At 44.1% G+C, this 27257-nt stretch overlaps 1 protein-coding gene across 2 annotated transcripts; it reads right to left on the bottom strand.

Annotated features, from left to right (window-relative positions):
• Window positions 1-27013, bottom strand: SLC16A5 (solute carrier family 16 member 5). Of its 2 annotated transcripts, XM_077327865.1 has the most exons (5): window positions 26876-27013; window positions 20866-21114; window positions 10056-10199; window positions 5752-6606; window positions 1-4155 (listed from the first exon to the last, which is right to left on the bottom strand). In XM_077327865.1, the coding sequence occupies exons 2-5, from the start codon at window positions 21083-21085 to the stop codon at window positions 3914-3916; spliced, it is 1461 nt and encodes a 486-aa protein (XP_077183980.1). In that variant the 5' UTR covers window positions 21086-21114; window positions 26876-27013; the 3' UTR covers window positions 1-3913. The 2 variants fall into 2 exon arrangements, with proteins under 2 accessions (XP_077183980.1, XP_077183981.1); XM_077327866.1 differs by lacking the exon at window positions 26876-27013 and having other exon boundaries at window positions 20866-22498.
• Between the last annotated feature and the right edge of the window lie 244 nt (window positions 27014-27257).

Here is a 27257-nt window from a genome sequence, read left to right on the forward strand (position 1 = left end):
TTCTTTTTTTTAATGTTTATTTAGAAATGAGCAGAAAAGTGCTAAGATTCCTTCTCAAATGTTTTGTTCTGAGAGGAAAAACATTCCCTTAACCAGAAACAAAAAGCACTAAAGCTTGTGTGCATTACAGTTCAAAGATCTTAAGCATTTGCTTTAGTGTAGTTAATTTTTTAAAAGTGCATTTGACTAAGTACCATAAAAAGACAACTACACACATATTTGGAAACAAATGGTAAAAAACTGACCACAGCTCTGAAACCAATCCCTTGGAAAAAGCTTTGGGTAGCAGTCCATATCGCTTTAACATTTCTGGTCCATTGTTAAACTTTTCTAAAAGGCTTGTTCCTTGGGTCCCATTCAGTCCCATGAACAGCCCTGCAGCAGGCTTATTAACTGCTATGAAATGGCTAGAAATTGGAATCTCATGAATGTTACGAATTTATCCTTGAGATCAACTGTGCTGAAGATGCTGAAGAATTCCACTTTATAGCCTGTTTTAGTTTTGAGGAAGACAAATGAGAACAAGTCCATCCATTTGCCTAGCTGTGTGTGGCAGAAAGACAGTGCCTCTAGACTTGCCTCTTGAAAGCTCCTGCTCCCAATGAGATGGGATGGTCTGAGCAAAATCTCCGTAGCTTCACAGCACTAAAGTAGTGCTGGTTTGCTCCTGAAGTAGGAGTAACATGAAGAGGGCTCTAATACAACCCTAAGGACACTTCACAGTGAGTAAGCCTCATTACATAGACTTGCATAGGATTCTCGGTAAACTTGTTTATGAAGCTACTGTTAGTTTGAGCTTCTTCAGACCATTTTCTGCTAGAGATGCTTAGGACTTTAAGGCATTTATGCACACACAAAAGGAAGTACCACAGAACTTGGTGGGACATATTTCAAGTAACAGAAGAGAACTTCTGCTGCTCCAAACCAAAGGGTATGGTTACACTGTGGAACCTGAAGTTCTCCCACAATTGAAACTAATCTCCAGATTACAGAGATCTGTTCCCCTGAAGAAAATGGCAGCATGGAGATTGGAAGAAACAGATGTCCTGGCGTGACATCCCTGCTTAGCTCCTTCTCCAGGCTCTGCCCCAAATCGCCAAGAATTTCCCAACCTAGAATTGACAACTCTGATATGTAATTCTCTAAATATGGCAAATCGGTTTACCCTCAAAATGACTGGAACAACAGACTGATCCTGAGGGTTGTGTTTGGTATATGATTACGCTGGAGCACTGTGGCCTTATTACTTAATTATAACATACACCATATAAAACGTATGTGCAATTGTGCATTTACACACTCCCCCCTTCTCTTCAGTGGAAGCCCTGAGTCAGTAGAGGGAACAGAATCCCCCCCCCTTTCTAGCAAACTCATAGAGGTTTCATTTTAAATAAAACCACAAAACAAAATGGATTTCAACATCTCTCCCTAAGAAGATAAAGGTAACCAAATGACCTGCCTTTGATACTGCTCTATCTCCCCTGGCAGTGACTGCTTGTGTACACATATTTTTGCCACAACTAAGTGCAGTAACAATGGGAAACAACCAGATCTGATGGATGGGGTATAATTTTCTGGGGAAATCTCTGGCATAAGGCCCACTGAAAGGAATGTGTAAACCATATTCTTGTGTAGCTTGTTCATGTCAATTAAGCCTTTGCAAGAAAACCTTCCCAGTAGATTATGCCTTGCATTACTTGAGAGGGAGGATCCACTGGGGTCTTCTGCCTCAAATATCAAACTCGATTGGATTGGCCCTACATGCACAGGCCCCTAATTTGGCCCTCAAGTGGATTAATACAGGTCTATCTGGCTGCCCCCCCAACAATTGTATGGCCTTACTGCTCCCTCACACTGTCAAGGACCTCTCAAATTTTTCTGCTTTTGAAAATGCTAGATTCCCTACAGTGTTCCTTGCCATTTGAAACCACTTCAGACTTTCATCTTTCTAAAATGCTCAAAACATATTAACCACCTTCAGGTCACTGTTTTCAGAGATAGCAGAACTGGAAGAACAGAATTTAAGATGAGGGGTTGAACTCATGAAAAGCAAACAAGGAAAGAATTAAAGCACAGTTGTGTCCCAGTTCAAACACTGCTATTTTGACAACCACTGAAAGAGTATATCAAATTTGGAGGATTTGGCAAAAGTAGCTACAGCTTTGCCAGCCAGCTCAGCAAACAGCCTGGGGTGATTTTAAGGCTGGCCTTAGCATAAGATGGTCCCTACAAGAAAGAAATTCCAGAGGGGTTGCAGTTTCCCATATGATCTACTTCTGTAGGTCATTTTAGAAAAAAACATAACCTTTAGATAAGAACAGGAAAGGCATGTCCTCATATTTGACCTTTTGCTTTGTATGTGTTTACATCTAAGAAGAAGAGCTGGTTTTTGGAACCCTGCATTTTACTACCTGAAGAAATCTCAAAGCTGCTTACAATCTCACCTACCCCTCCTCTACCCACAGCAGACACCCTGTGAGGTAGGAGAGTCTGAGAGAAGTCTGAGAGAACTATAACAGGCCCAAGATCACCCAGTTGGCTACATGTGGCGGAGTGAGGAATCAATCTCCATATTAGATGCCACTACTCTTTACCACAACAAGTTGGCTCTCTACAGCAGGGGTAGTCAAACTGCAGCACTCCAGATGGCCATAGACTACAATTCCCATGAGCCCCTGCCAGCAAATGCTGGCAGAGGCTCATGGGAATTGTAGTCCATGGACATCTGGAGGACCGTAGTTTGACTACCCTTGCTCTACAGCAAGCTGCATTGGTCATCCTTGATGTTCCTTTATACCTTTCACACGTCGAGAGATGATCAAATTACCTACACAAAATTATCACCCTCATATATAGCTTATGTAAGCCTTCCAAGTTTGCTCTAGATAGAGCCTTGTAGACTTTCACAAATGAAGACGTCCCACTGGAGACAAACCTAAACACACCTCTCTACTGACAGCCATACAATTGCCATTGAAAGGTGTTCCTGGGAAAACAAAATGATAATTCCTTTCGATAAGCCCTGACCTTTTATTTTCTGCAGCATAGATCAGAAGGGGTTTAAGACACCATTGGTGGCCTATATGCAGGCACTTTGGAGCAGTCTGGGTTTGCTATGCCCTGTGAGTTCAGTTTTGAGCCTTTAGAGTCTTTGAAAATAACCAGCTTAGCCTAGAAGTTCCTTTGCTACCAGACTTTGATTAGGTAGAATCATAGATGCATAGAGTTGGAATTGGCCATACAGACCCTGTAGCCCAACCCCCTGCTCAATGCACCATCAGTTACTAGTACATACGACCCCTACCTGTCCCTCATCAGGTTGTTGAAAGTAAAAGCATATGGAACTGATTTCAGAAGAGCCTGCCTGAAACTGTGTGGCAAGCATGGGTGTTCACTGTACCCAGCAGTAAGGCTCTACAGACAAGTTGTCCTCCTTGGTGCTTGGATGGGAAGTGTCCAGATGACTTCATTCTAAGTTGAGCAGAACCCAAATGCCTGAAGTGGTATGATTCATTCACAGGTATGTTTCTGCCATTCTGTCAGGAAATAACGGTTGTGATTACATAAACCAATGAGGGCGGAAGACCTTCCAGTCTTAAAAACTGAAATTTGTCACAAATAACTGGTAACAGAAATGGCTAAGCGTAATGCTCATGTCATGGGACACTGAAGATCTTTGCCCTACCCATGGCTTGCAGCATGTCATTTTTTCCTCCCTGCAAAGGGATCTTTGGCTTTCTGCATTCTCTCTGAGCATCCTTCATCTAGAAATCTGGGCTCAACACAGCTGAACAGGTCATCACAACAGAGAGGAGGCTGGCATCTTAGAAGGAGAAACTGTCATGCAGAGTTTTGTTTTTGTATTTTGCTCCTCTGCTTTCAGCAAGGGAAGCCACATCTAAATCTTCTGGATTCAGATGCTGGTCACATAAATGATGGCAGCAGATCCATTTGTCTCAGACCCCAGTTCTGTTGGCACATCTGCATATTTGCCACGGGAAGGGTTATCAGGAGCTGGTTTATGAGGCTGTGTTGATTTATTCTTTGTTTCCATGGTGCAAAAGCTAAAACCCATGAACAGAGCTGCTGTCACCATGAAGAAGCTGGAAGCATAGAAGACATAACTAAAATGACCTGTAAGGTCCACAAGAAGACCTGCAACAGAAGAAGGTAAAAGCTCAGCGTCAACATGTCAATGGTGGCCAACATTTGCTAAAATTCCTATCTTATTCAAAGTATATTGCAAACAAATGTGTACGGATGTTCTCATTCAAGATAATACAGGTACCTGTATGGAGAAACCTGAATGTACCACTCCTCCCTTCCCCATTCACTGAAATTTGCACTGAAAACTTATTTTAATGTATTATAGGAGTTTATTATCAGTTTCTACCAAATGAACTCAGAAATTGTATTTGCAGGTACCAAGAATTCTTAGTCAGAGATCCCTAGCTACACACTTTTACAGAACTAGAGTTCCTAGGGAGAAGGAATGGCTATTCAACTACTTGAAATTGATGGTTTATGTATGTCCAAGTTCTCATGTTCCAAAGTAATTATTCTTCACTATAAGGCTTTTGACTGCCATTAATCACTGTACTATGGTTCCTGTCCACACAGATTATATAGTCCAGAGGATTGGGCACTGGAGTGGGCTCCCAAATCCTAGCCCAGCTATGGCACTTCTTTGGGGTCGTAAGCAAATTAAACATGTAAGATGCGATGTCTTGAATGTAGACTGTGTCAGTGGTATTCAACATATTTGGAAAGCTCTGTTTAGGTCTCAGTGATGATATGAATTCTCAAGTAGGCGTGTTGAATGGGTTATGCCCTCACTTCCACTTAAACCAATACCAATCTTTTTCCCTACATCTTCCGCTCTCCTTTTCCCATTCTCCTCTCTTTTCTGCACTTTCTTCATTTTGCTATCCTTTCATCAGCTTCCCCTTTATTCTTGAACTACCGGGTTCTCTCTTTTCTTATTGCTCTTTCTTTTTCTTCTCATAGCTCACACACAAATTTTCTTTAAAACAGATGCATACATAAACATTCAGTTTACACATTCAGAAAGGGACATGTATATACTAGGTCCCCACACAGGTGTTTTTAAGAAATCTGAATCAATTGTTCTCTCACATATTCCTCCAAACTTGTCCTGCCAACAGGGACAGGCAAATCTTTTTCCTTATCTTGCAGGAACATTCCCAGAGGTTTATAAGGAATCAGAAAGCTCTCTCAAAACCACAGTGATTGGCACACTATAGAAACACTTTGCACAGAAATCATTTCTGGCCTTTTGGCCAAGATCAAATGTAGTTAAATGTGCAGGAACAATAGTTGGAACATTCTTGTTTGGCAGGTCAATCTGCTAACTGTTCTGGTTAGACAACTTCCTTATCAGTCACATTTCCCCTGAATCACTTTCACCTCTCACTAACCCACTGCCTCCTGCTACCTACAGGGGAAAAAACAGATAGCAAGATGTGAGAATAACTGGACTGGCTATTAAGGTTATTTGTGAACTGCTGCTCTTACAGTGCAATGCAAAGAAAAGTGAATCCAGTCTAAAGCCAATGGGCTTAGATTGGAGTAACTCTGTTTAGGATTGCACCACAAGTCATCTGTTATCCCTGTGTACTGCCTGCATTTCAATTGATGAAGATAAAAACAAACTTTTTGAGCATTCCTTGGCTACAGTAACTTTCCCACAGGGAATTCTGTAACACTTGTAACATCAGAATTACATCTCACCTGCAAGAGGGGGCCCAATGAGAATGGTGACACTTTCTAAGATGGTGAAAAGGCCCAAGGCACTGGAGAACCTGTCCATTTCTACCACATCCATTAACACTTGGAAGATAAGCGCACCAAGGACACTCATGGAGATGCTGTAGACCACACAGTAGATGACAAAAGCACTATACGAAGCTGAGATAGCACAGATGAGATTGCTCAGGCCATTGAGTGCCACAGCCACAATGAAGAGGTAGATCCGCCGGCCAGTGAAGACCTTGAGGCCTGAAAGCAGGCCTGCCATGGGGCGCATGAAGATATTAATGAATCCAATGATGGAGACAAGAAGGGCTGCCTTGCGCTCCTCCACTCCATTCACAACAGCATAGGGCACCAGATAGATCATTGGCAACACAAAACCCATCACCATCCAGGCCACTCCAATGGTGTAGGTGCGGTAGCCTTTGTTCTTGCAGAAGACATCAAAAGCCAGGTACTTCTGCAGTGTCTGGATGCAAGCATCACACCTTGGCCGATGCAAGTGTACTTCATGACCCAAGGAGTTTCCATTGGATAAATGTATATCTTCGGCTAGAGGTCCAGGTCCAGGCTTCGATGGTGGGCCAGGCGGTTTGACTGGTACTGGCCTCATCACAGCCCCACAAACGCAGCAGTGCAACATCACTCCCCCAAACACGAAGAAAGTATTTCTCCAGCCCATCACATCAAGCAAGTGCTGGGAGAGCAGAGGCCACAGCGTGAAGCCAATGGAGACACCAGTGGAGGCCAGAGCATTAGCCAGAGCGCGACGGCGTATGAAATAATAGCCAAGCACAGTGACTCCTGCCTGGAAACTAAAACATGTCCCAAGTCCTTTAAAGAGAGAAAAAGAGAGGGGGAAAATATGAACTTGTGATGCAGAAGACCAATTAGGAACTAAGATGCCTTTCTGACTTAGTACTGGTATTATCTTTTCTCACTTTACCTGTTCAGTATGAACCTATTTGCTTCTCCTCACCTATTAGTACTTGGCTCTGCAATAATATTTGCAACCAATACAAAGATAGTAAATCCAAAGGTTCGTATTAGAACCAAAAGTTCTGTACCGCCAACTGACTGCGGTGTTGCGTTGTTAGTTCTGTGGTCATTTGAGTTGCTGTTGGTCGAAAGGGTTAATATGTCATTCACCTTGATCTAAGATTGGGAGTGTTATATTTTGTGCTACCACCTTTTCCCAAGTTCAGTCTGTTAACAGCAAAACAAAAAGGAGTATTGTGGTAACCTAAAGACTATAAAGTTAATTGTGGCATTAGCTTCCATGGACCAGCAGCTCCCTGAAATGTTACCCTCAGCTGGCAAACACAGAGAGAGAGAAGCAGAGGCCAGATAATTATACTGTGAGATCAAGAAGCAATGGAACACAAGAGGTATAGTCTTTGGCTTTGTAATGAAAAGCTCAAATGTACACAAAATAAACACAGCGAGTGTCCCAATCGCAGCTATCTTTTTGGATCTTGCCTGCTTGCACTGATCCGATATAAATATGCAAACTGAATTCTATACGCCGGTACTTCTTTTGATTGTTTGATTAGCATGATGCAGCAGAACAGTTCATTCTGTGATTACTTCACCCTCATCAAAAATTAGTAAATGTTTTCTTTTTCTGCATGGGAGCTCTAAGGAATGGTACGAAACACAGAGGGAACAAAATGGCAGCCTCTGGAGGCAGTTTCAGCAGCCCTGACCTTCCTCTGTAAACGACAGAGCAGCCATAGTAATTTGTGTTTAAAGACTGATAGCCTCTCTAATCCCCACTTTCAGTCAAAGCATGCAGACAGAAGACTGCCACCTGTCTATGGAAAAAAGCCAGCCTCTTCCTGTGAGCGCTACTTAGGAGGGAGGACTCTATAACAGCATGCCCTGCAGAGGCCCTTCCCGACACCTCTCTCCCCAGACGCCTCTCCCAGATCTCCAAGATTTTCCCAACTCACACTGATGTCTTGGCTTGCCCTTGGGGGATATGCTAATTACAGCAGCATAAAATACCACACCTAGGGTGCCCATCCCATTGCTTTAAAAACAGGATTCGCTGACCTGTATTGGTAGATTTTGTCTAACTCTTAAGAGGTATCATCAAGAAACCTCAATAAATGTTCCTCAAACTACTTTTTGGTGAGCAAAGATTTATTCAAGGCGTGAGCTTTCGAGTGCAAGCACTCTTCCTCAGACTATATCAAAAGAGTGCTTGCACTCAAAAGCTCACGCCTTGAATAAATCTTTGTTGGTCTTAAAGGTGCTACTGGATTTTATTGTCCTACTTCAGACCAACATGCCTACTCATTTGAATCTACTTTCTGGTGAGATTTGATCGCTATTTAGATGTGAATATATTGAAGAGGAGGTCTATCAACGTTGCTGAGAATCTCAACCCACTCTACCCAGAAATCTCTTTATTTCACAGAATGAACTGTTCTGCTGCATCATGCTAATCAAACAATCAAAAGAAATACCATATAGAATTCAGTTTGCATATTTATATTGGATCAGTGCAAGCAGGCAAGATCCAGAAAGGTAGCAGTGATTGGGACACTCGCTGTGTTTATTTTGTGTACATTTGAGCTTTTCATTACAAAGCCAAAGACTTTACCTCTTGTGTTCCATTGCTTCTTGATCTCGCAGTATAATTATTTGGCCTCTGCTTCTCTCTCTCCGTGTTTGCCAGGGAGCTGGCAAACATTTCAGGGAGCTGCTGGTCCATGGAAGTTAATGCCACAATTAACTTTATAGTCTTTAGGTTACCACAATACTAGTACCCCTGTATAACACAAGCCAGCATTAAGTCTGAGTCCAGTAACACCTTTAAGACCATAAGATACAAGTTTGTGTGTGCGTGCACACTTCTCAATTTAAAGGGTACGTACACCCAAAAACTTATTAAAACTTTGCTGGTCTTAGAGGTGCCACTGGACTTGAATTTTGTTCTGCTGCTTCAGACCGACAAGGCTACCCTCTTGAAACAAGTCAGTATTATTAGTTATAAGCTGAGTAAGATTAGCCTGGTCTCCCATTGGCTTTCCTAAGGCTACTGGATGGAAGTCAGGGCAACGGCATGATACAAACCAGGATCACCACTCATACTCTTACACTTGCAACTTCAACTTCAATTTACCCCCTACAGGGGGCTCAGTTGTTCGAAGTGCACACACTCTTCAGACGCATAGAGAGGGACTGTATAGATCTGGGGCCTCGGGAACACTGCAAAAAGCAGGTCCTGAGTACAAAGCCAATTTTTGTACTCGTGTAAGGCTCCCTGCAGATATTCAGCTGTATGTCTGGGCAACCAGGAATGGGACTGCATGAGCCTGTTTAGCTGCCTTATAGGGAGCCAGAGCATTAGTCTATCAAGGGCAGTGTTTCCTACGAAGACTGGGAGCAGCTCTTTAGGGACTTTCACACCACCTTCTGCCTCCGCCAGCATGGTACAGGGGTTAAGAGTGGTGGCGTCTAAACTGGAGGGTTTGGTCCCCCACTCTGCCACATGTAGACAGTTGGGTAACCTTGGGCCAGTCACAGTTCTCTCAGAGCTTTCTCAGCTCTACCTACTTCCCAGAGTATTTGCTATGAGGAAAAGAAAGGCTGATGATTGTAGGCTGCTTTGAGACTCCTTCGGGTAGTAAATAGCAGGGTACAAAAAAAACAGCTCGTCTTCATCCTTTGAACTGGAATTGCTGAGGAATGAAACTGGGACCTTGTGTGTAAAAATTGGGTGATCCACCATGTAGCTACAGCCCCTCCTGATGGACTATGACCCACAGGCACAATCCCACTTATTATGTCTGCGGGTTCAGTGATCACAGACTCCAATTTTTCAGAACAGCTCTTTTTATTTAGCAACTCCAGCAACAGACTAAAACTACTGAACAGGGAAAAACAGGCAAACTCATGCACTTTTATACCTTTCAGGCAGCCAGCTGCTGCCTCTGATTGGCTCTAAGCAGAACAATTTGATTGGCCCTGGCGGAGCAATCCGAGCAATCTGATTGGCCCTTAAGCAGAGCAATCTGATTGGCCCTAAGCAGAGCAATCCGATTGGCCCTAAGCAGAGCAATCCGATAGGCTCTGGCAGAGTGATCAAGTTCCTTGATTGGTTAGTTCCTTGGCTAGCAGAGAACCCTCACTTGCATCTGTGTCCAAATGCCCCAGGCATAACACCACTCCTCTCAACATGCCTAGAGTATACACTCTTTGCACAAATGAACAAGGTGTATGTGGGATGTCAAGCCACAATCAAGACTTGCATACCTGCGTTTTGGTATACTCACCAGTGATGAATCCAGCTGTAACATACAGTTGGGTAATAGACTGGGAGAATGAGCTGGCAACCATGCCCACCCCACTGAGGAGGCCTCCTAGCATGACGGTGGTCCGGCAGCCAAATCGCTCCACCAGAATGCTGCAGAGGGGCCCTGAAAAGCAATTGTTCCAGGTGTCAGAACATATGAGTATTCTCTGTGCATCCGTGAACAAAATGGGTTTGGACATGGGACATGTCAAGAGTCAATATATTTGTAACCTACTCTGGCAAGGAGCTAGAAAGTACTCTGGAGAAATAAAATTTGTTTGGTAAGTATACAAAATCAAGTATACAAAATTGCTATTTAGATAGAGGAGTATTCAACTATGCTTGGCAGTTGTCCTAAAGTACTAGAGAAATTATGAGAAACACTTATGGTTGTCAGCCTCCTGACACCACTGTCTCCCAAACTTCATGCCCAAATCTCCAGGATTTTCCCAACTAAGAATGTAAACTGCCCTGAGCCACAAGGAAGGGCAGTATAAAAATGTAATAAATAAAATAAAGACCAATAAATGATACTGATAGCCTGGCTCACCCTAGGGGCATATCATAATTACAGCAGCATAAAATACCATGACTTGTTCCATAAATAGTTAGCTGGTGTCCCTCTGGCAAAAAGAGTTCCTTCACAGAGTAGTAACTACATTCATTTTTTCCTCAAGGCATGATGCTTTTTCTCTACTAGTAGTCACAGGCAAGCAGGCAAAAGTGTACAGGAAACAGAATGTGTCTGCTAATCTTTTAACTGGTTCAAATTACTTTTTAAATGTTACCTTCTTTTGAGCTCTTCATTCCTGTGACTGTGATGCCTTTTTTTGTGTGTGTAAGGTAATAAATTCCAACCCTCCCACTAAGGCTTGTCAAAAACATATCCCCTCTGACACATTCTGGAAAATTCCCATAACTGCTGAAGTCAAGAGCCTTCATTTTACATGGACTCAAGTTGGATTACACATAGCAATTCAGTAAAATCAACAAAATGGAATATTGAATCACTAATGCATTAGGATATTAGAAGACTAGAACCACCAGAAAGAACAAAACATATTAAGTGGTACAATAATTACATAATAGGATCCTACTTACTGTATATAAGTAAAGACCACCAGTCCCAATAATTTATCCAAGTAAGGTTGTACAACCATTTTGTACTGTGCAGTCTTATGACCAGCACAGAAAAGCCCTCCTAAATAGTTCAGCTTTGCATAGTTTATGAGAGTCCAGGAGAGTGGGCGCTTTTGTGACCTTCTCAGGCATTTCACAAAGTGGGAGCCAGAACACAGAAAGCACATGTAGAGGCAGTTGTTGATTTTGCTCATTTGCAGGTTGACACCTGCAGAAACCCCTGTTGACATGAACGGGGTATCATGACGGAGCATAGGGAGTCCTGTAACTAAGAGTGGCTAAGACCAAGGAGGGCTTCATATGAGATAGCCATTCCCTTAAACCGAGTAAATAGGCAACCAATGGAGGGTTTGCTGAATGGGAGTAATATACATGCTCCATCTATCTCCTAATAGTTAAGCTGCAGCACTCTGGATCAGTTGGAGTTTCTGAACTGATTTTGATGGGAGACCAACAAGGTGGTATGGGCTCAGCTGGCCAGGTCAAGTGGATCAAGGAACCAGGTGTAGAGATCTCATTCAACCAGTGTTCTCCCATCTGCACTGGCTCCAGACTGAGGATCAACTCAGGTTCAAGGTGCTGGTATTTACTTTTAACTACGGGACTGCCTTCTCCCTTATGCCTTTCAGAGAAATCTGAGATCATATGCAACACCTGCTCAAGTTTCCCAGCTCCAGAGAAATTAAATTGGCCTCAACTATAGCTAGAGCTCTCTGTGTCCTGGCGCTCTCCTGGGCAAGACCAGGGCCCTGCGGGACATAAAACAATTCCACAGGGTCTGCAAGACAGAGCGGTTCCACTGGGCGTATGGTTGAGGCCCACAGAACACCATCAATTACTGGCCTTCCTACACAGACAATATCTGCACACCCTCCCTTCTATCAGAGAGATGTTCCTGGGTTTAGTTTAAACTGGGTTTTAATATTTTGACCCTTTGTATTAAATGCTGTGAACTGCACTGAGCCTTTGGGGAAAGCAGGCATAGTAATTTAAAAATAAATAAGGTATGGGGCCATTTTATGGCCTAGGCAGAGTATGAAGAAATCCTTTTTTGTAGCTGCTCAATTCCCTCCAACATTGCACAAACAAACCCTTGGCATGGGTTGTACACTATGTCCCAGGGCAGGGTTTTGCAGCCTACAGTTCTAGAGCAAAATGAAGCTCAGTACAGAAGCTAATGCATCTATTTTAAAAAAGCAATCAAAAGTTTAAGCTAAACTATATTGGCAGGGTAGGTGGGAGAAATAACCAGTGTGCGTTGGGAAGAGCAAACAAATATTTTTATGGGAATGGGACCAAAGAGCTGCTTTACAGGAAGGGAAATAGTTGAGGCAAACAGCTGAATCTCATGCATGGCATTCCTAATAGAGGACTTGTAAGAACCAGTGTTTGGGCTGATTGCCACATGGCAACTATCACTGCTGTTACATTGTACAGTTGCAGTTGTGCTAATGAAGTTTCTTAAACTGACTGTTTCTTGATCTCAGACTTTGTACTTTGACATTGTCTGGCTATTTACCGTATTTGTTGGCGTATAAGATTACTTTCCCCCCCTGATAAACATGCCTCCAAGTGGGGGGGTCTTCCTATACGCCGAGTGTACTTCAGTTGGGATAGACATAGCTGCCCATAGTGGCCTCCCGATGCCTGCCCGGTGCCCATAGTGGCCTCCCGATGCCTGCCCGGTGCCCATAGTGGCCTCCCGATGCCTGCCCGGTGCCCATAGTGGCCTCCCGATGCCCACCCACCTCATTCTACATACCATCCAGTATCACGCAGTACCCAGCGGCGGGCCATCACCGTGGCTGCGGTGAGCATCAGCAGTGAGACAGAGGTGCCAGCCTTTTCGGCATGACCGGCCCGTTGTGCTCAGCGGGAAGCAGCAGTGCTCCGGCCTGCCCCTTGTCTACACAGAGCTCGCACATGCGCACTAGTGCTGGTCACAGGGAGATGCAGGGGCGGGCCGGAGGTGCTGCGGTCGCACTGCGGCCGTACAATGGTGACAAAATCTGTATTTTGAGTGGAAATGTTGGGGGGTCGTCTTATACGCCCAATCGTCTTATATGCTGGCAAATACGGGTAATTGTAAGAGCATCTCCATCCCCATTCTAGAATTTTGATTTCCAATTCTAAAGCAATGATTTGCTACCTAGATGGGTCTTGCCCTAAGTCAGCTCAAGGCAAAGCCTATGGACCCAGTCACCCAGTAGCGAGCTGTTTCTATGTATTCCTAAGGCCTGTGCTGGCAGTTATGATGAACTCCCCTTATGCTTGGGTACTATAAATACAGAGGGGAAAGGTGCAGCTATCAAATCATGAGCAACTCCACCAGTCTTTCAGCTCTCCAGAATCTATAGAGGTGACTGTGGGAAAAGCATAGACATGTACTCTGCATCATTTGATATATATAATGTTGAATAAATTTTGAGTCCAATAGCACCTTTAAGGCCAACAAAGTTTTATTCAAGGTATGAGCTTGCGTGTTCTTCAGATTCTTCAGGCACATGAGCTCATACCCTGAATAAAACTTTGTTGGTCTTAAAGGTGTTATTGCACTCAAAATTTATTCTGCTACTTCAGAAAACATGGCTACCCGCTTGAATCTATAAAATAATGTGCCAGGGTTGAACACATTAACAACAAGATTCTCTGTGCCATATACAAAGAGAAAATGTGGATGCTGGCTTATCCAAAAATCCCAATAAAAAAAAAAAATCTGACCCCAAATCCAAAATTCTGACTTTTAAACAGAACAAATAAAATCCTGGCAACTATTTCAAAGACTAAAAACCAGCCCAAAGGTTTAAAAATATTCTCCCTCTTCTCTGGATCTCTTAACCGTACACTGCTCTGGTGTACAACAGATCTTTGTAAAGTGAATGGTAGACCAGAGAGATCAATATGCAAATGACTATGTCAAAATCTTCAAGGGGTTTTACCTGCTGAGGTACAAGGTACCTTGTGACCCCTCTTGTCTTCCTGCTGTGGTAGAACAGTAAGGATAAGATGTAAAAACTTGGCCTTTGGCTGAAAATACTTTAGGAGTGTCAGTTCTTGTTTCTGACAGAGTTCCTGGGCCTTAATACAGCAGCTTTTCATGTTTCTGTTCAAGACAGAATCCTCACCAGAAAAAAAAAAGGCAGCCCTTTCAAGACCCAAGAGAGATCTGAGTCTTGATCTAGTAGTCAATGAGAAGATTGGAACAGGGGTGGTGGAAAGTGCTACCAAGTTGCCACTGACTTAGTGACCCCCTTGGGTTTTCAAGACAAGAGAATAACAGAGATAAGACAGAGATAGACAGGTTATTATCCTGACTCCTCATAAGGAGGTTTTAAATTATAATTTTAATACATTATTTAGGTTTCGGAACAGAAACTTAATATGAGAAGGCCAGGGCATGATGTCTAAGCTATCTTAGTAAAAGCTGAGTAAATCACGGGTAACACCCCACCCACGCACACACTCCTATGGGACTTTGCACTCACATAATATCTCATTTAAACTGGGCTGCTGGCTTGCCATGAAAAGCAGCTGTGCTTTTCCTTCAGGATAACTGTGTCTTTTCCCTTCCTTTGAAAGATTCTTCTCTGGGCTTTCTGTTTCTACTGGATTTAGCCAGGTTCATCTACTTGCTAACAAAGTACAGTTTCTTCCTGTCAGCTGTGTCATGGGGCCTGCAGTCTAGTTAAGGCAAATCAAATACCTGCCTGTTATTTCCCACATGGCCTTGGAATGACCCTGAATTTGCTCATGTTTCCTCAGCACTGCGTGTATGAATGGAAAGATCAGCATAAGGTAACAACTGGCCCCTTTCCCCTAGTCTCACATTGTTTATAGAGTGAACACAGGACAGAAACATGCACATAAAAGATTAATAAAAATCAGCAAATGCAAGAAGAGGTAGGTTTTATGGAGATAGATGGATGGATTTTCTTTTTCTCTCTGCTCAGAAGTTTTAGCCTGGGGCCAAAAATTTAAATCACCAGAACAAAGCATAACCAAATGTTAATGGGCAGAAGGCAACCCATTATATTAAAATTAGAATTGCCAAGGTCTCTGTCTCCCATACTATTAACTCAGGACATGAGAACCTCAGTAGGTGAAACCTCAACCTTTACTCCTTCTGCATGCAGAGTGAAAGCTTTACCTACTGAGAGACAGCTTGGTGTAGTGGTTCCAAGTGGCAGATTCTAATCTGGCAAGCTCGGTTAGATTTCCCGCTCCCCCACATGCAGACAGCTCCATGACCTTGGGCTCATCACGGCCATGATAAAGCTGTTCTGACCGAGCTGTAATATCAGGGCTCTCTCAGCCCTGTTGTGGGGAGAGGAAAGGGAAGGCAACTGCATGCCGCTTTGAGACTCCTTCTGGTAGAGAAAATCAGCATATAAAAACCAACTTCTCAACATTTGTTACATAGCTGTTAGGGGTACAGCAGAAAATAACTGGAGGAAACACAATAGCACAGGCCTTCATACCCAAGTCTAACGAGAGACAGTGTGGTCTAATAGACAGCACTGGGCTTGTCTTGGAGGCTGGAGATGTAGGCTGAAGTTTCTCCAAAGTTATGAACTCATGAGGGAGAGGTGCTTAAAGTATACTCAAAGGTACATTTGTCCTTTTTGGCTCCTGGCTTTGGTGTAAAGATAAAAGACATAATGATTGGAAAGCACATAGCTAAAGAAATATTCGGCATATGCTATCATTCACCTACTTGGAAACTGACCATGAAAATCTATGGCAGTTCATGCGAGAAGAAGACAAAAGACAACAAAGAAGATGAAGAAGAGCTGGTTTTTTGCATCCCAATTTTTATTCTCAGAAAGAGTCTCAAAGTGGCCTACAATCACCTACAGACATCCTGTGAGGTAGGTGAGGCTGAGAGAATTCTGAAATAAGGTGATTGGCTTAAGGTCACCAGCTGGCTATACAAAGTAGGGAATCAAACCTGGATCTCCAGATTAGAGGCCACTGCTCTTAACCATTACAGCAAGTTGGCTGTCAATTAATTAGTCTTTATGTTGCTATAAGACTCCTGATTATTTATGTTGAAACAAAATAACACAGTTACCCCTCTGGAATTAAGTCAAATTTAATACACTAATACAGTAAAAGTCCTCTGTTTCATTCACCCACGAATCCAAGGCCCAATAGTTTTCCAACTTGTTAAATCCCTCCTGCCATCCAGGCTTTGATGATCACTAGAATGAATATTTTTCCATTGGCCATGGTTTCTGGGAGATATAGGAATATTCCCTCAGAAGAAAGACTTTGCGATTGTGAACTGAATAAATTATGCAAAGCAACGTGCTTATTTGATTAGCCTTGTTTTGCAGGAATTTAGTGATTAACCTGACCAATGCATTACATTTTTCCTGAAGTTACTTAGCACATAGTAGAGTTCTTGGCTATTAGGAGTGCGGACTTCTAATCTGGCATGCCAGGTTCGATTCTGCGCTCCCCCACATGCAACCAGCTGGGTGACCTTGGGCTCGCCACGGCACTGATAAAGCTGTTCTGACCGAGCAGTGATATCAGGGCTCTCTCAGCCTCACCCACCCCACAGGGTGTCTGTTGTGGGGAGAGGAAAGGGAAGGCGACTGTAAGCCGCTTTGAGCCTCCTTCAGGTAGGGAAAAGCGGCATATAAGAACCAACTCTTCTTCTTCTTCTTCTTATATTTCAAAAAAAGATACATGTAGATTGTGAATTAAATTTTATGTCATATTAATGCTTAGAGAACTCCTCAGGTCCTTCTATGGATAAGAAGGTTGTTTTTAAACCCTGTATTTTCACTGCCCAAAGGAGTCTCAAAGCAATCGTCTTGCCTTCTGGTCCCCACAATAGATACCCTGTGAGGTAGGTGAAGCTGAGTCCTCTGACAGGACTGTTAGGTCAGGGCTGTGACCAGCCCAAGGTCACCCAGCTGGCTACATGTAGAGGAGCAGGGAATCAAACCTGCCTCACCAGATTAGAAGGAACCACTGTTAACCACTACACCATGCTGGCTCAGAGTGAGAAAAGGTCAGATAAATAAGGAGCACTGATACAGTAATTGAGATTTGCCAAATATATATTGAAATATAAATGAATTTTAAAAACCCAAGATTTTAAGTAGCATGTATTTATGACTTGCTTTATTGTGGTCATGATGTAGCACCATCTATTTTATCCTTAAATCTCTTCCTTTTCTTTGGTGTGCCAATAAAGGTTTTATGTTATGTTGCATTGTTGCTATAGACAGAAAAGTAACTATTTTACTCTGGAAAATTATTGCTTTTACTTGTGAGGATATGCTAATAGCACAGGAGCCTTTTAAGAATAAAATGTTGTTGCTAGGTGCGAAGTCGTGTCCGACCCATCGCGACCCCATGGACAATGATCCTCCAGGCCTTCCTGTCCTCTACCATTCCTTCAAGGATCCCCCTTCAAGGATCGCTGCCTTGCCGTGGCAAGGGGGCTTACGTAGCTCAGTGAAGCTATGAGCTATGCCGTGCAGGGCCACCCAAGACGGACAGATCATAGCAGAGAGCTCTGACAAAAGGTGATCCACTGGAGAAGGAAATGGCAAACCACTGTAGTATCTTTGCCATGAAAACCCAATGGACAAGTTCAAAAGGCAAAAGAATAAAATACTGCAATTCTAATATGGCTATTATTGTGTGTGTGTCAAATTCTATGTTTTTCCACTGCTCAGCTCAACATCATCCTATTACATGATTGTTGTGAGTTAGCTTAAATCTCCTTTGCTTCTTATCATTAGTTGATTCTAGTCATGCAGCTTGTGAAAGAACACATAAGGAGAACAGGTTGACTTTGCCTTCAGTGCAATTATCAGACATCACCAGCATAAACAACCCTGATTCACTATGGCTGTATGGCCTAAAATGGCAAATCCTTCCAGCCTTTTATTAGCTAAGGTCTATCTAAGAACACCAGGAGTAATTTATGTTAGGCTCCCATTTCATTGACTCCTTGTAATCTTCCCACATAAGAAAGCTTTGATTTACTTTGTTCCTGGCTAAAGAAAGGGACATTCTATTACAACCTCACAACCATGAGTTAGGAAACTGAGAATGGTCAAGCACGCCTAGCATCTTTCCTAATGGAATCATGATTTATTGAAGCCAGGATACTACAAGAATTCTTTGAGACAGGTTGTGAGACAGTAGACAGCATGAACCTAAGCTTTTTGCATAGGCCAAATTGATCAGGCTCCTTCAAGTAGAGAAAAGCAGCATATAAGAACCAACTCTTCTTCTTTTTCTAATTCAGAGGTCTTCTTAGCTATGTTAACTGAAATCATTTGGACTACAGAAGACTAACCAAAGGCCACCCAGCAGGTTTTCATAGCAGAATGAGGATTAAAAGAAGAGTTGGTTCTTATATGCCACTCTTCTCTACTTTAAGGAGTCCCAAAGCGGCTTACAATTGCCTTCCTTTTCCTCTCCCCACAACAGACACCCTGTGAGGTGGGTGAGGCTGAGAGAGCCCCGATATTCCTGCTCAGTCAGAACAGCTCTATCAGTGCTGTGGCAAGACAAGGTCGCCCAGCTGGCTGCATGTGGAGGAGAATGGTGGAGGAGAATGGTATCAAACCTGGCTCACCAGATTAGAAGTCCGCTCTCCTAACCACTACACCAAGCTGGCTCCCATATCTTAGTCTAATATTTTAATGGCTACACTGTGCTGGATGGGATGAGAGAAAAAGGGCTACGGTTGGGAATACTGGGGGGGAGGGGGAGCAGTGTCTTCACACTCCACACCTTTGCTGGATCTGAAGTGGTATAAAAGGGGACCTTGTTCTTGTTCCAGGATTGTCCTTAGCCTGAACTACTTCTGGGATACAAGCAGACATATGAGAGAAGTAGATTAGATACTAAACAAACCAGGACAGCATAGTGAGAGTCATGGGGGAGGACATACTCAGTTGAGGTGCCACAATTTTCTGGTAAGGCTCTTATATATTTAAGAGTTACACAGTCAAAACTTTGTTGCATTTTGTTATTTGTTTCCCTGATGCACTCAGTCAAAATATCTAGTATGTAGTCTAAATGCTATCAGCTCGACAGTTAACAGAAATGCACCTTCTCATTGTTTCCTATGCTTCTTTTTGTCACTCCTCAGGTCTTTTGCACAGCACACCTTCATGTGCCCAGGAGAACACTTGGTTGGTTGGGTGGCGTACCCATCATAAATCATATATTTGTCATACATAGCCTAATGCTGACTCACCTCCTGACTCACTTTAACTCCAGGATCAATGCTGCTCCACGATCACTGAGTGGTGAACTTACAGAGAATTCACACTCTTCCCACTGTGGTCAAAGACATGACTTTTCTCAAAGTAGCGAGCTCAGGAGGAACCAGTTTTTCTGGTTTCCAGCAGAAAGCATCTGTGCCAAAGGCTGAGTGCCACAAGGCCCAGCCAGGCACAAGACCACTGCTTCACTGCCAGAAGTGTGTCCAAAATTTTAAAATGCTTTTTTCAAAAAAGTATTGAATAAGAGGCTGAACATGCCAAGAAACTGATTTGATTTTTCGCTGTTGTTATTGAAATTGAACACAGGACAGAGGTGAGCATCACCAGCAAATTTAGAGCTGAGTATACAGTCATAGAATAATAAAGTTGGAAGGGACCTCCTGGGTCATCTAGGCCAACCCCCCTGCACTATGCTCACAACCCTATCACTCATCCACTGTAACCTGCCACCCCCTTAAGCCTTCACAGAACCAGCCTCTCTGTCAGATGGCTATCCAGCCTCTGTTTTAAAAATTCCAAAGATGGAGAACTCACCACCTCCCGAGGAAGCCTGTTCCACTGAGAAACTGCTCTAACTGTCAGGAACTTCTTCCGGATGTTTAGATGGAATTTCTTTTGCATTAATTTCATCCCATAGATCTTGCCCCACCAGGGCAAGAGAGAACAACTCTGCTCCATCCTCTCTATGGCACCCTTTTAAATACTTGAAGATGATTATCAGATCCCCTCTCAGTCGTCTTCTCTCTAGGCTAAACAGACAAAGCTCCCCCAACCTTTCTTCATATGTCTTGGTCTCCAAACCCCTCACCATCTTTGTTGCCCTCCTCTGGACATGCTCCAGTTTGTCTACATCTCTCTTCAACTGTGGTGCCCAAAACTGAACACATATGTGTTGTTAGAAAAGTAAAAATAGGAAGAAGAGTTCCCCACAAAGCAGAAGGCACCTTGCACCAGCCCCTTTAGGAAGGTGCATCTGGGTGCATCCTTCATGAAAGCTGCAGTACCCACAGGTATGGTCAGTAGTAACCAAGGGTTATTTTTAATGTCAGTACCAAGTTGCTGTCTGCAGTGGTTGAAGTGAAGTGAGCCAGTTGGGGGGCCAGAACAAGGCCAATGCCATTGGTTGTCCTCCATAAAAAGGTAAAGGTATCCCCTGTGCAAGCACCGAGTCATGTCTGACCCTTGGGGTGACGCCCTCTAGCGTTTTCATAGCTGAATATTAATTTTAAAAGTTTACTAAGTCACTCCCTCACTTTCTCCTGCACATGGATACTGGTCTCTTTCTGTGGCAAGGAAGATAACTCTGACATCTTATTTATGATTATTTTTTAGCTGTTTCTTCTCAGATTGTCTAGGATTTGTGTACAAAAGAAGCCAAAAAATACTCACCACCTGCATGCAGCACAGCTGTCATGATGGAGGGGAACCATGATGTCTCACTATTGCTAGCTTGGAAATCCTGTTGCAGATCTTTGAAGAAGACCCCAATGCAAGACGGAAAGCCCAGTGTAAGGCCTTGAACCAGCACAGTGGCTACTAAGACCATCCAGGCCCATCCTTTATCCTGGACAGTGGAGGTCCTAGGGGCTGCTTCTCCTTCTTGGGCCATTGCCCCTGGGAAAGTTTTCCTCAGCCAACCTAGTTCAAGGAAAACAAATAAGAGTGGGCAGCAGATGGTTCAGCAAAACAAATAATTGTTAAAAAAAAAACCAAGTGCTTCCGAGCAGAACTTTCTGTGCTTCTCTAAAGCACTTCTCTAAGCAGTCTTTTATACAGGCTCTAGTTTCACCTGCTGGCTTGGGAGAGAGAGCTGCCTTCCTCTTTTATTTCGCAAGCTTATGAATTTCTCTTGAAAGAACAGTGACACACCTCTGTTGAGGGAGGAGCCAGCATTACTCACCACAGACTCCTTACTAGTTTTCCCCTTCACCTGTTTTCATTTTGCTGCCTTTATCTGATGTTATAAAATTATTGTGTAAAGAGAAAGCAATGCATGCAAAGGCTAAGGACAGAGAAATGTGTAAGTGCCTTCACCCTTTACCCTCCTTGCTTCCACGCAAAATTTAAGGTCCTAGTTAGGGGCTTTCACATTTCATGAACCTGTCCAAAAAGGAACGCTTCATGCCATCACGTAGTTAAGGGTGTTTTTGATTGTGACATTTGAATTGAAACATTCTCCATGTCTCCAACACAAATGTGGTACTAAATGGTCAAGGATGTATGTGTATGTGTATAGTTGCTTCCCACCTCTATCTCACATGAATAGCATTTACACAAACAAAGCACAAGAGCCCTCCCTCAATCATGTTAGTCTCATGTGTGAAAGTACTATGAAAAAAAATGGGTCCCAGAACTATGCCACATCTTCTGGAATACTATAGTCAGTAATTAATTAATTGATTGATTGATTAATTGATTAATTAATTCTATTTATATGCCGCCCTCCCCAAAGGCTGAGAAGCAACCTGTGCGATACAGGAATTTTCTCCAAGGGTGAAATGTTGTCTGTATAATGTCCTAATTTCTGTTAGTCCACAACTAGTCTGGAGTAGTAGCTCCGACAGAACACAGAACAGGGCCAATACAGCCCACATGAAAGATGCTTGATATTGTTATAACCACTGCTCCAATGAGCTAACACCACTTCTCAGCCACAGCTAGCCATCTGATGGTGCTGGCACTTGCAAGGGAACGATTGCAAAGCACGGTCCAAAGATGACAGACAACTGCAATATGTTGTATGCTTCTTTGGCTAGATCCCTCAGCCACCCAGAGATGTTGTCACCTAGACCAGTGGTCCCCAACCTTTTTATCACCGGGGACCATTCAACGCTTGACAATTTTACTGAGGCCCGGTGGGGGGGGTAGTTTACTCCTCTACTCTCAACCACTGCCCTAATGCTCTCTGATCGCTATGGCAATGTTTAAACATCCCTTCAAAATAAGATACAGACACGCCACAACAATGAACATAAGGAACATTTTATTTTCATGGAAATTTTAACTCATGACAATGACAAATCAATGAGAACCCTGAGCTTGTTTCTCTGCAACGAGAGAGTCCCATCTGGGAGTGATGGGAGACAATGACACCTGAAGTGTGTTGTAAAGGGCGGGGGGGGGGGGGAGAAGGCGTCCTTCAGGGCCCACCTCCAATTAGTTGATGGACCACATGTGGTCCACGGCCCACAGGTTGGGGATCGCTAGCCTAGACCACTTATGCATGGCAGCAGCTGCACCGGGCTATTGGCGATTTGTTGCAGCAGAGCAACATGCTCCACCATTTCTTGTGTCCCCACAGGGGACACATTTTAGCAGCGGAGCTGGTCCACCACTGCCCGCATCACCGCACGGGACATGTTTTGGCAACAGAGCAGCTTCACTGCATTCCCCAGGAAACACATCCACAGTGGAAAGGTTCTGCCGCATGGGAGGTGGTGATGTTTTGCAAGAAGGTGGGATTGCGTGAGCCCACCTCCCTACAAACTAGCAACCCCCCCCCAAAAAAAAAACAAATCTTGATAAAGGTCTACACAATTATTTATGGATTAAGAAATCGACTAAAGAGATCAAAAATGTCATGTAATCAGAGATGGACTTTTGAGAGTATGGTTTATATACAAGAAATTATTGAGCTTCTCTAATTCTAATTCTAATTCTTTGCTGATGTCCCCAACAGAAGCTCGTGCCCCCCACAGGGCTTTACGTTCTGTGGGCACGAATCTATTGGTCATTCCCGGCCCCATAGAAGCGTGTCTAGCCTCAACCAGGGCCAGTGCCTTTTTGGTCCTGTCCCCGATCTGGTGGAATGAGCTCCCAGAGGAGCTGTGGGCCTGCGGGAACTTTCGGTGTTCTGCAGGGCTTGCAAAATGGAGCTCTTCTGCCAGGGCTACGGTTGAGGCCAGGTGGCCCTCTGTTCACCCTTCCCCTCTAGAGTGTATTATGGGGAGGATCATTAGAATTGGGATGAGCTTTTGCCGCAGCATCTTTATCCCCAGTGGGGCTTTGATTGTATTTGTTTGGTTTTCATGTCTGTTTTAAGGGGCGTTTATTGAGGTTTTATTCTGACGTTGTAACCCGCCTTGATAGAGCCTCTTGTGGTGCAGAGTGGTAAGGCAGCAGAAATGTGCTGGCTGAAGCTGTCTGTCCATGAGGCTGGGAGTTCAATCCCAGCAGACGGCTCAAGGTTGACTCAGCCTTCCATCCTTCCGAGGTCGGTAAAATGAGTACCCAGCTCGCTGGGGGGTAAACGGTAATGACTGGGGAAGGCAAACCACCCCATATTGAGTCTGCCATGAAAACACTAGAGGGCATCACCCCAAGGGTCAGACATGACCCGGTGCTTGCACAGGGGATACCTTTACCTTTACCTTACCTTTACCTTTTTAACCCGCCTTGAGCCTTCGAGGGGAGGCAGTCAATAAATTTAAATGATAAATAAATAAATAAATATGATAAGAACTTTGTAAAAATGTTTTAACATACAGCATGTAGATAGGGAAAGTCAAGTCTTGGCTTCATCATCAGAGATGAAGGTGTAAAACACTAAAAGGCTGCTATATTATCAACCAGTCTCAAAATTAAAGGGGATCATGAGCACAGAAGGTGGAGTTCCAAGAGATGTGATTTAATTTGAGCAGCTGATTATTTTACTTATTTATTGAATTTCTAGACTGCCACTCCTGGCCAGGCTGGCCCATGGCAGTTTACAAGAAATATATAAAAATATTAAAACCCTAATACAAATCATCGATGGCAGCAACAACAAGCCTGTTCTTTCCCATGAAACCTCAATTCTGCTGCTTGCAGTCTATGTCCACTAAAGATGGTTCAAGGTGGTGTCAGCCTTGGGGTCCTGATCACACGAGGGGAAGGGAGGAACCCGATCTTACCATCCCCGGCCTCCTGTCCGACCTCAACCAAAGCTCCGTCTTGCAGGCCCTGCGGAACACAGAGAGCTCCAACAGGGTCCTCAGCTCTTCCGGGAGCTCATTCCACCAGTTAGGGGCCAGGACCAAAAAGGCCCTGGCTCTGGTTGAAGCCAAGCGTGCTTCCCGGGGGCCTGGGACAACCAGCAAATTCATACCCACAGAGTGGAGGGACCCTGCAGGGAGCATAAGGAGATAAGTGGTCCCACAGATAGGTAGGACCCGGGCGTGTAGCCTTAAATGTAAAAAACAGAAACTTGAACTTGATCCAGAAGCTAACTGGCAACCAATGCAGCTGGTGCAGCATCGGCTAGACATGGACCCTCCATGATGACCTAGTGAGGACCCTTGCAGCCAAATTCTGTACAATTGCAATTTCTGGGCCAGGGACAGGGTAGGCCTGCGTAGAGTGAGTTACAGAAGTCTAGTCTGGAAGTGACCATTGCAAAAAGCAAAATGAATATTTACTATGATGATGGATATATAATATTTTACCCCAGCTAGGAACAGAAAATCTACAAGTGAAAAATTAAATGGATACAAAATCTTAAAGAACAGATATCTATGCAGCAGTGGGAATAACTATGGGAACAAGATACCTAATTTACAGTCCGCCAGACACTAAGAGAAAATTGGTACAAAATGTTTTTTAGATGGTATATAATGCCAAAGGACATTGAGAAAGCACATGAAAGCTACAAATAATGGAAATGTCAAGACATAAATAGAACCTTCTTTCCTATGTGGCGGACTTGGAATATAGCAAGATATTGGCAAGAAATACATCAAAAATGTAAAATATATTAATGTTTAAATTCCCAGTGGAAGCCAAAAGCATGCTATTAGGTTTTCTGTTTAACAAATTATATAAAAAAATTAGAAGAGATATTCAAATATAATGACAGCAGTAATTAATGTAGTAAAATGGAAACTAGACATCTGTTCATGTTTAGAAGAATGAGAAAATAAACGTATTGAATATGCAGTAATGGCAAATTATGAAAACTGAGGAGTGGAGTGTATTATGCTAGCATAGTGGTTCTCAACCTGGGGGTTAGGACCCCTTTGGGGGTCGAATGACCCTTTCATAGGGGTTGCGGCAGGGCAAGCAGCTTGGCCGGGGGGGCGCCATCCACACAACAGACTTGCAGGGTAGATCGAGATAGAGGGTTCGTCTGTTTGGGGCAACGGAAAAGATTGAGATTGGCCTGGTGGGACAAGAGGCAGAACTGAACTGAGAAACCCCAGAAAAATACACTTTATACACAATCATGAACAATGGATCTTCACGCCATTGGTCAGTTTCGGTTTAATTTGTGTGAAAGAATACTTGCATAATTTAATGGCTGGGGGTCACCACAACATGAGGAACTGGATTAAAGGGTCACGGCATTAGGAAGGTTGAGAACCACTGTGCTAGCAGGAGACAAACAAATTGAGAAAATATGTACAAATGTATGGTAATGAAACAAGTAGAATTAATGTAATATCTTGAATACAAATACATTCTCTATATGAGATATATAAGACTTTCTTTTACACTGTGATATACTACTTATCCATTAAAGGGTCTAATTATTATGTAGAAGTGTCAGAAATATCTTATACTGAATGTATGAACCAGTGTTGTAGTCAAAACAGATTAATTATGAAGTTTGAAAATATATTATAAATACAATTGTACCCCAATAGATATAAGAACTATTGTATTTTATAGATAATACCTTAAAACTATAATGAAGGGGATAAAGGGAAAATATTCTTTGTCCTGTACATTATGTACTACATTGTCTTTGACAAATGTAATTATGTTTTACAATCTCTTTCCCCACTTCTTCTGTGTCCTACTATTTTCCTAAAATAAAATAAACCAGTGATTCTTAATCAGAGCCATACAACACCACTAAGAGGTAAGCTACAAATGGGGGGGGGGAGAGATTCAGAACTTTAGGGGTCAAATGGGGACACCCCTTCTGGCCAGGAAACCACTTTCAACAGCCAGCACTACTCATCCCGACCCGGATTCCTGGATTTTCCCCACTAGACCTGTCAAAGCGGCCAAGGGGAGGCCTGAGATCTGTGGACCACGCCGTCATGCCCACTTCTTGTCTGAACGAAGCGGATTGAGGAACACTCGAGGCTGACGCCGCGTCCTTGGTGGGTGGGAAAGCGTTCAGGGTTAGAACCGCTGTAGCCGATCGGCTTCCTTTCAGGCCCTGCCTTGACCCCGGCAACGGAGAGAGGTGGCGGCGCTGAATCGCCTCCTGCCTCGAGAGCAGGTCCAGCTCAAACAGCAGCAGCCTGCCTGGCGTCTGTCGAGGCGTCGAGGGTTTCCCGGGTGTTTGGCCCAAAGCACTGATCCCCCTCCCGCCATAGTGGGACCAGAGAAGGGGGCCAGGTGGGCTCTTTTCGGGACCTCCACAGCGGGGCGCCCCATCCCTTCCCCAGGGGACCTGCCCGCCGCTGCTTACCTGCTCTCCCCCGCGGGGCTGGCAGGAGAGGCGCGCGGCGCTGCAGGTTCCCTGGTCTCCCGCCGAGGGCCCGCCTGGCCACCTTCCCTCGCTCGCTCGCTCGCTCTCTCTCCTCTTCCTAGAAGGGCCGCCCGCGCGCCCGTCCGGTTTCTTCACCCCGCCGGTCCTCTGCAGCCGTCGTGGCTGCCTGCGGAGGAGGTGACGGAGGAGGTGGAGACTCGCTTGGAGGGAAGGCAAGGCGGCCGCTGGCGGCCAGGGCAACCGGGGCTGACGGACGCCGGGCGACCACCATGCCGACCAGGTAGGCGGACGGAGGCGGGAGCTGGCGTGGCTGGAGCTCGGCTGCCCCGCCGAGCGGGGTTTTGCTTGGCCTCCTCCTTCA

This window comes from Paroedura picta, chromosome 3, assembly GCF_049243985.1.
Source record: "Paroedura picta isolate Pp20150507F chromosome 3, Ppicta_v3.0, whole genome shotgun sequence".
In the NCBI taxonomy this organism is placed as follows: Eukaryota; Metazoa; Chordata; class Lepidosauria; order Squamata; family Gekkonidae; genus Paroedura; species Paroedura picta.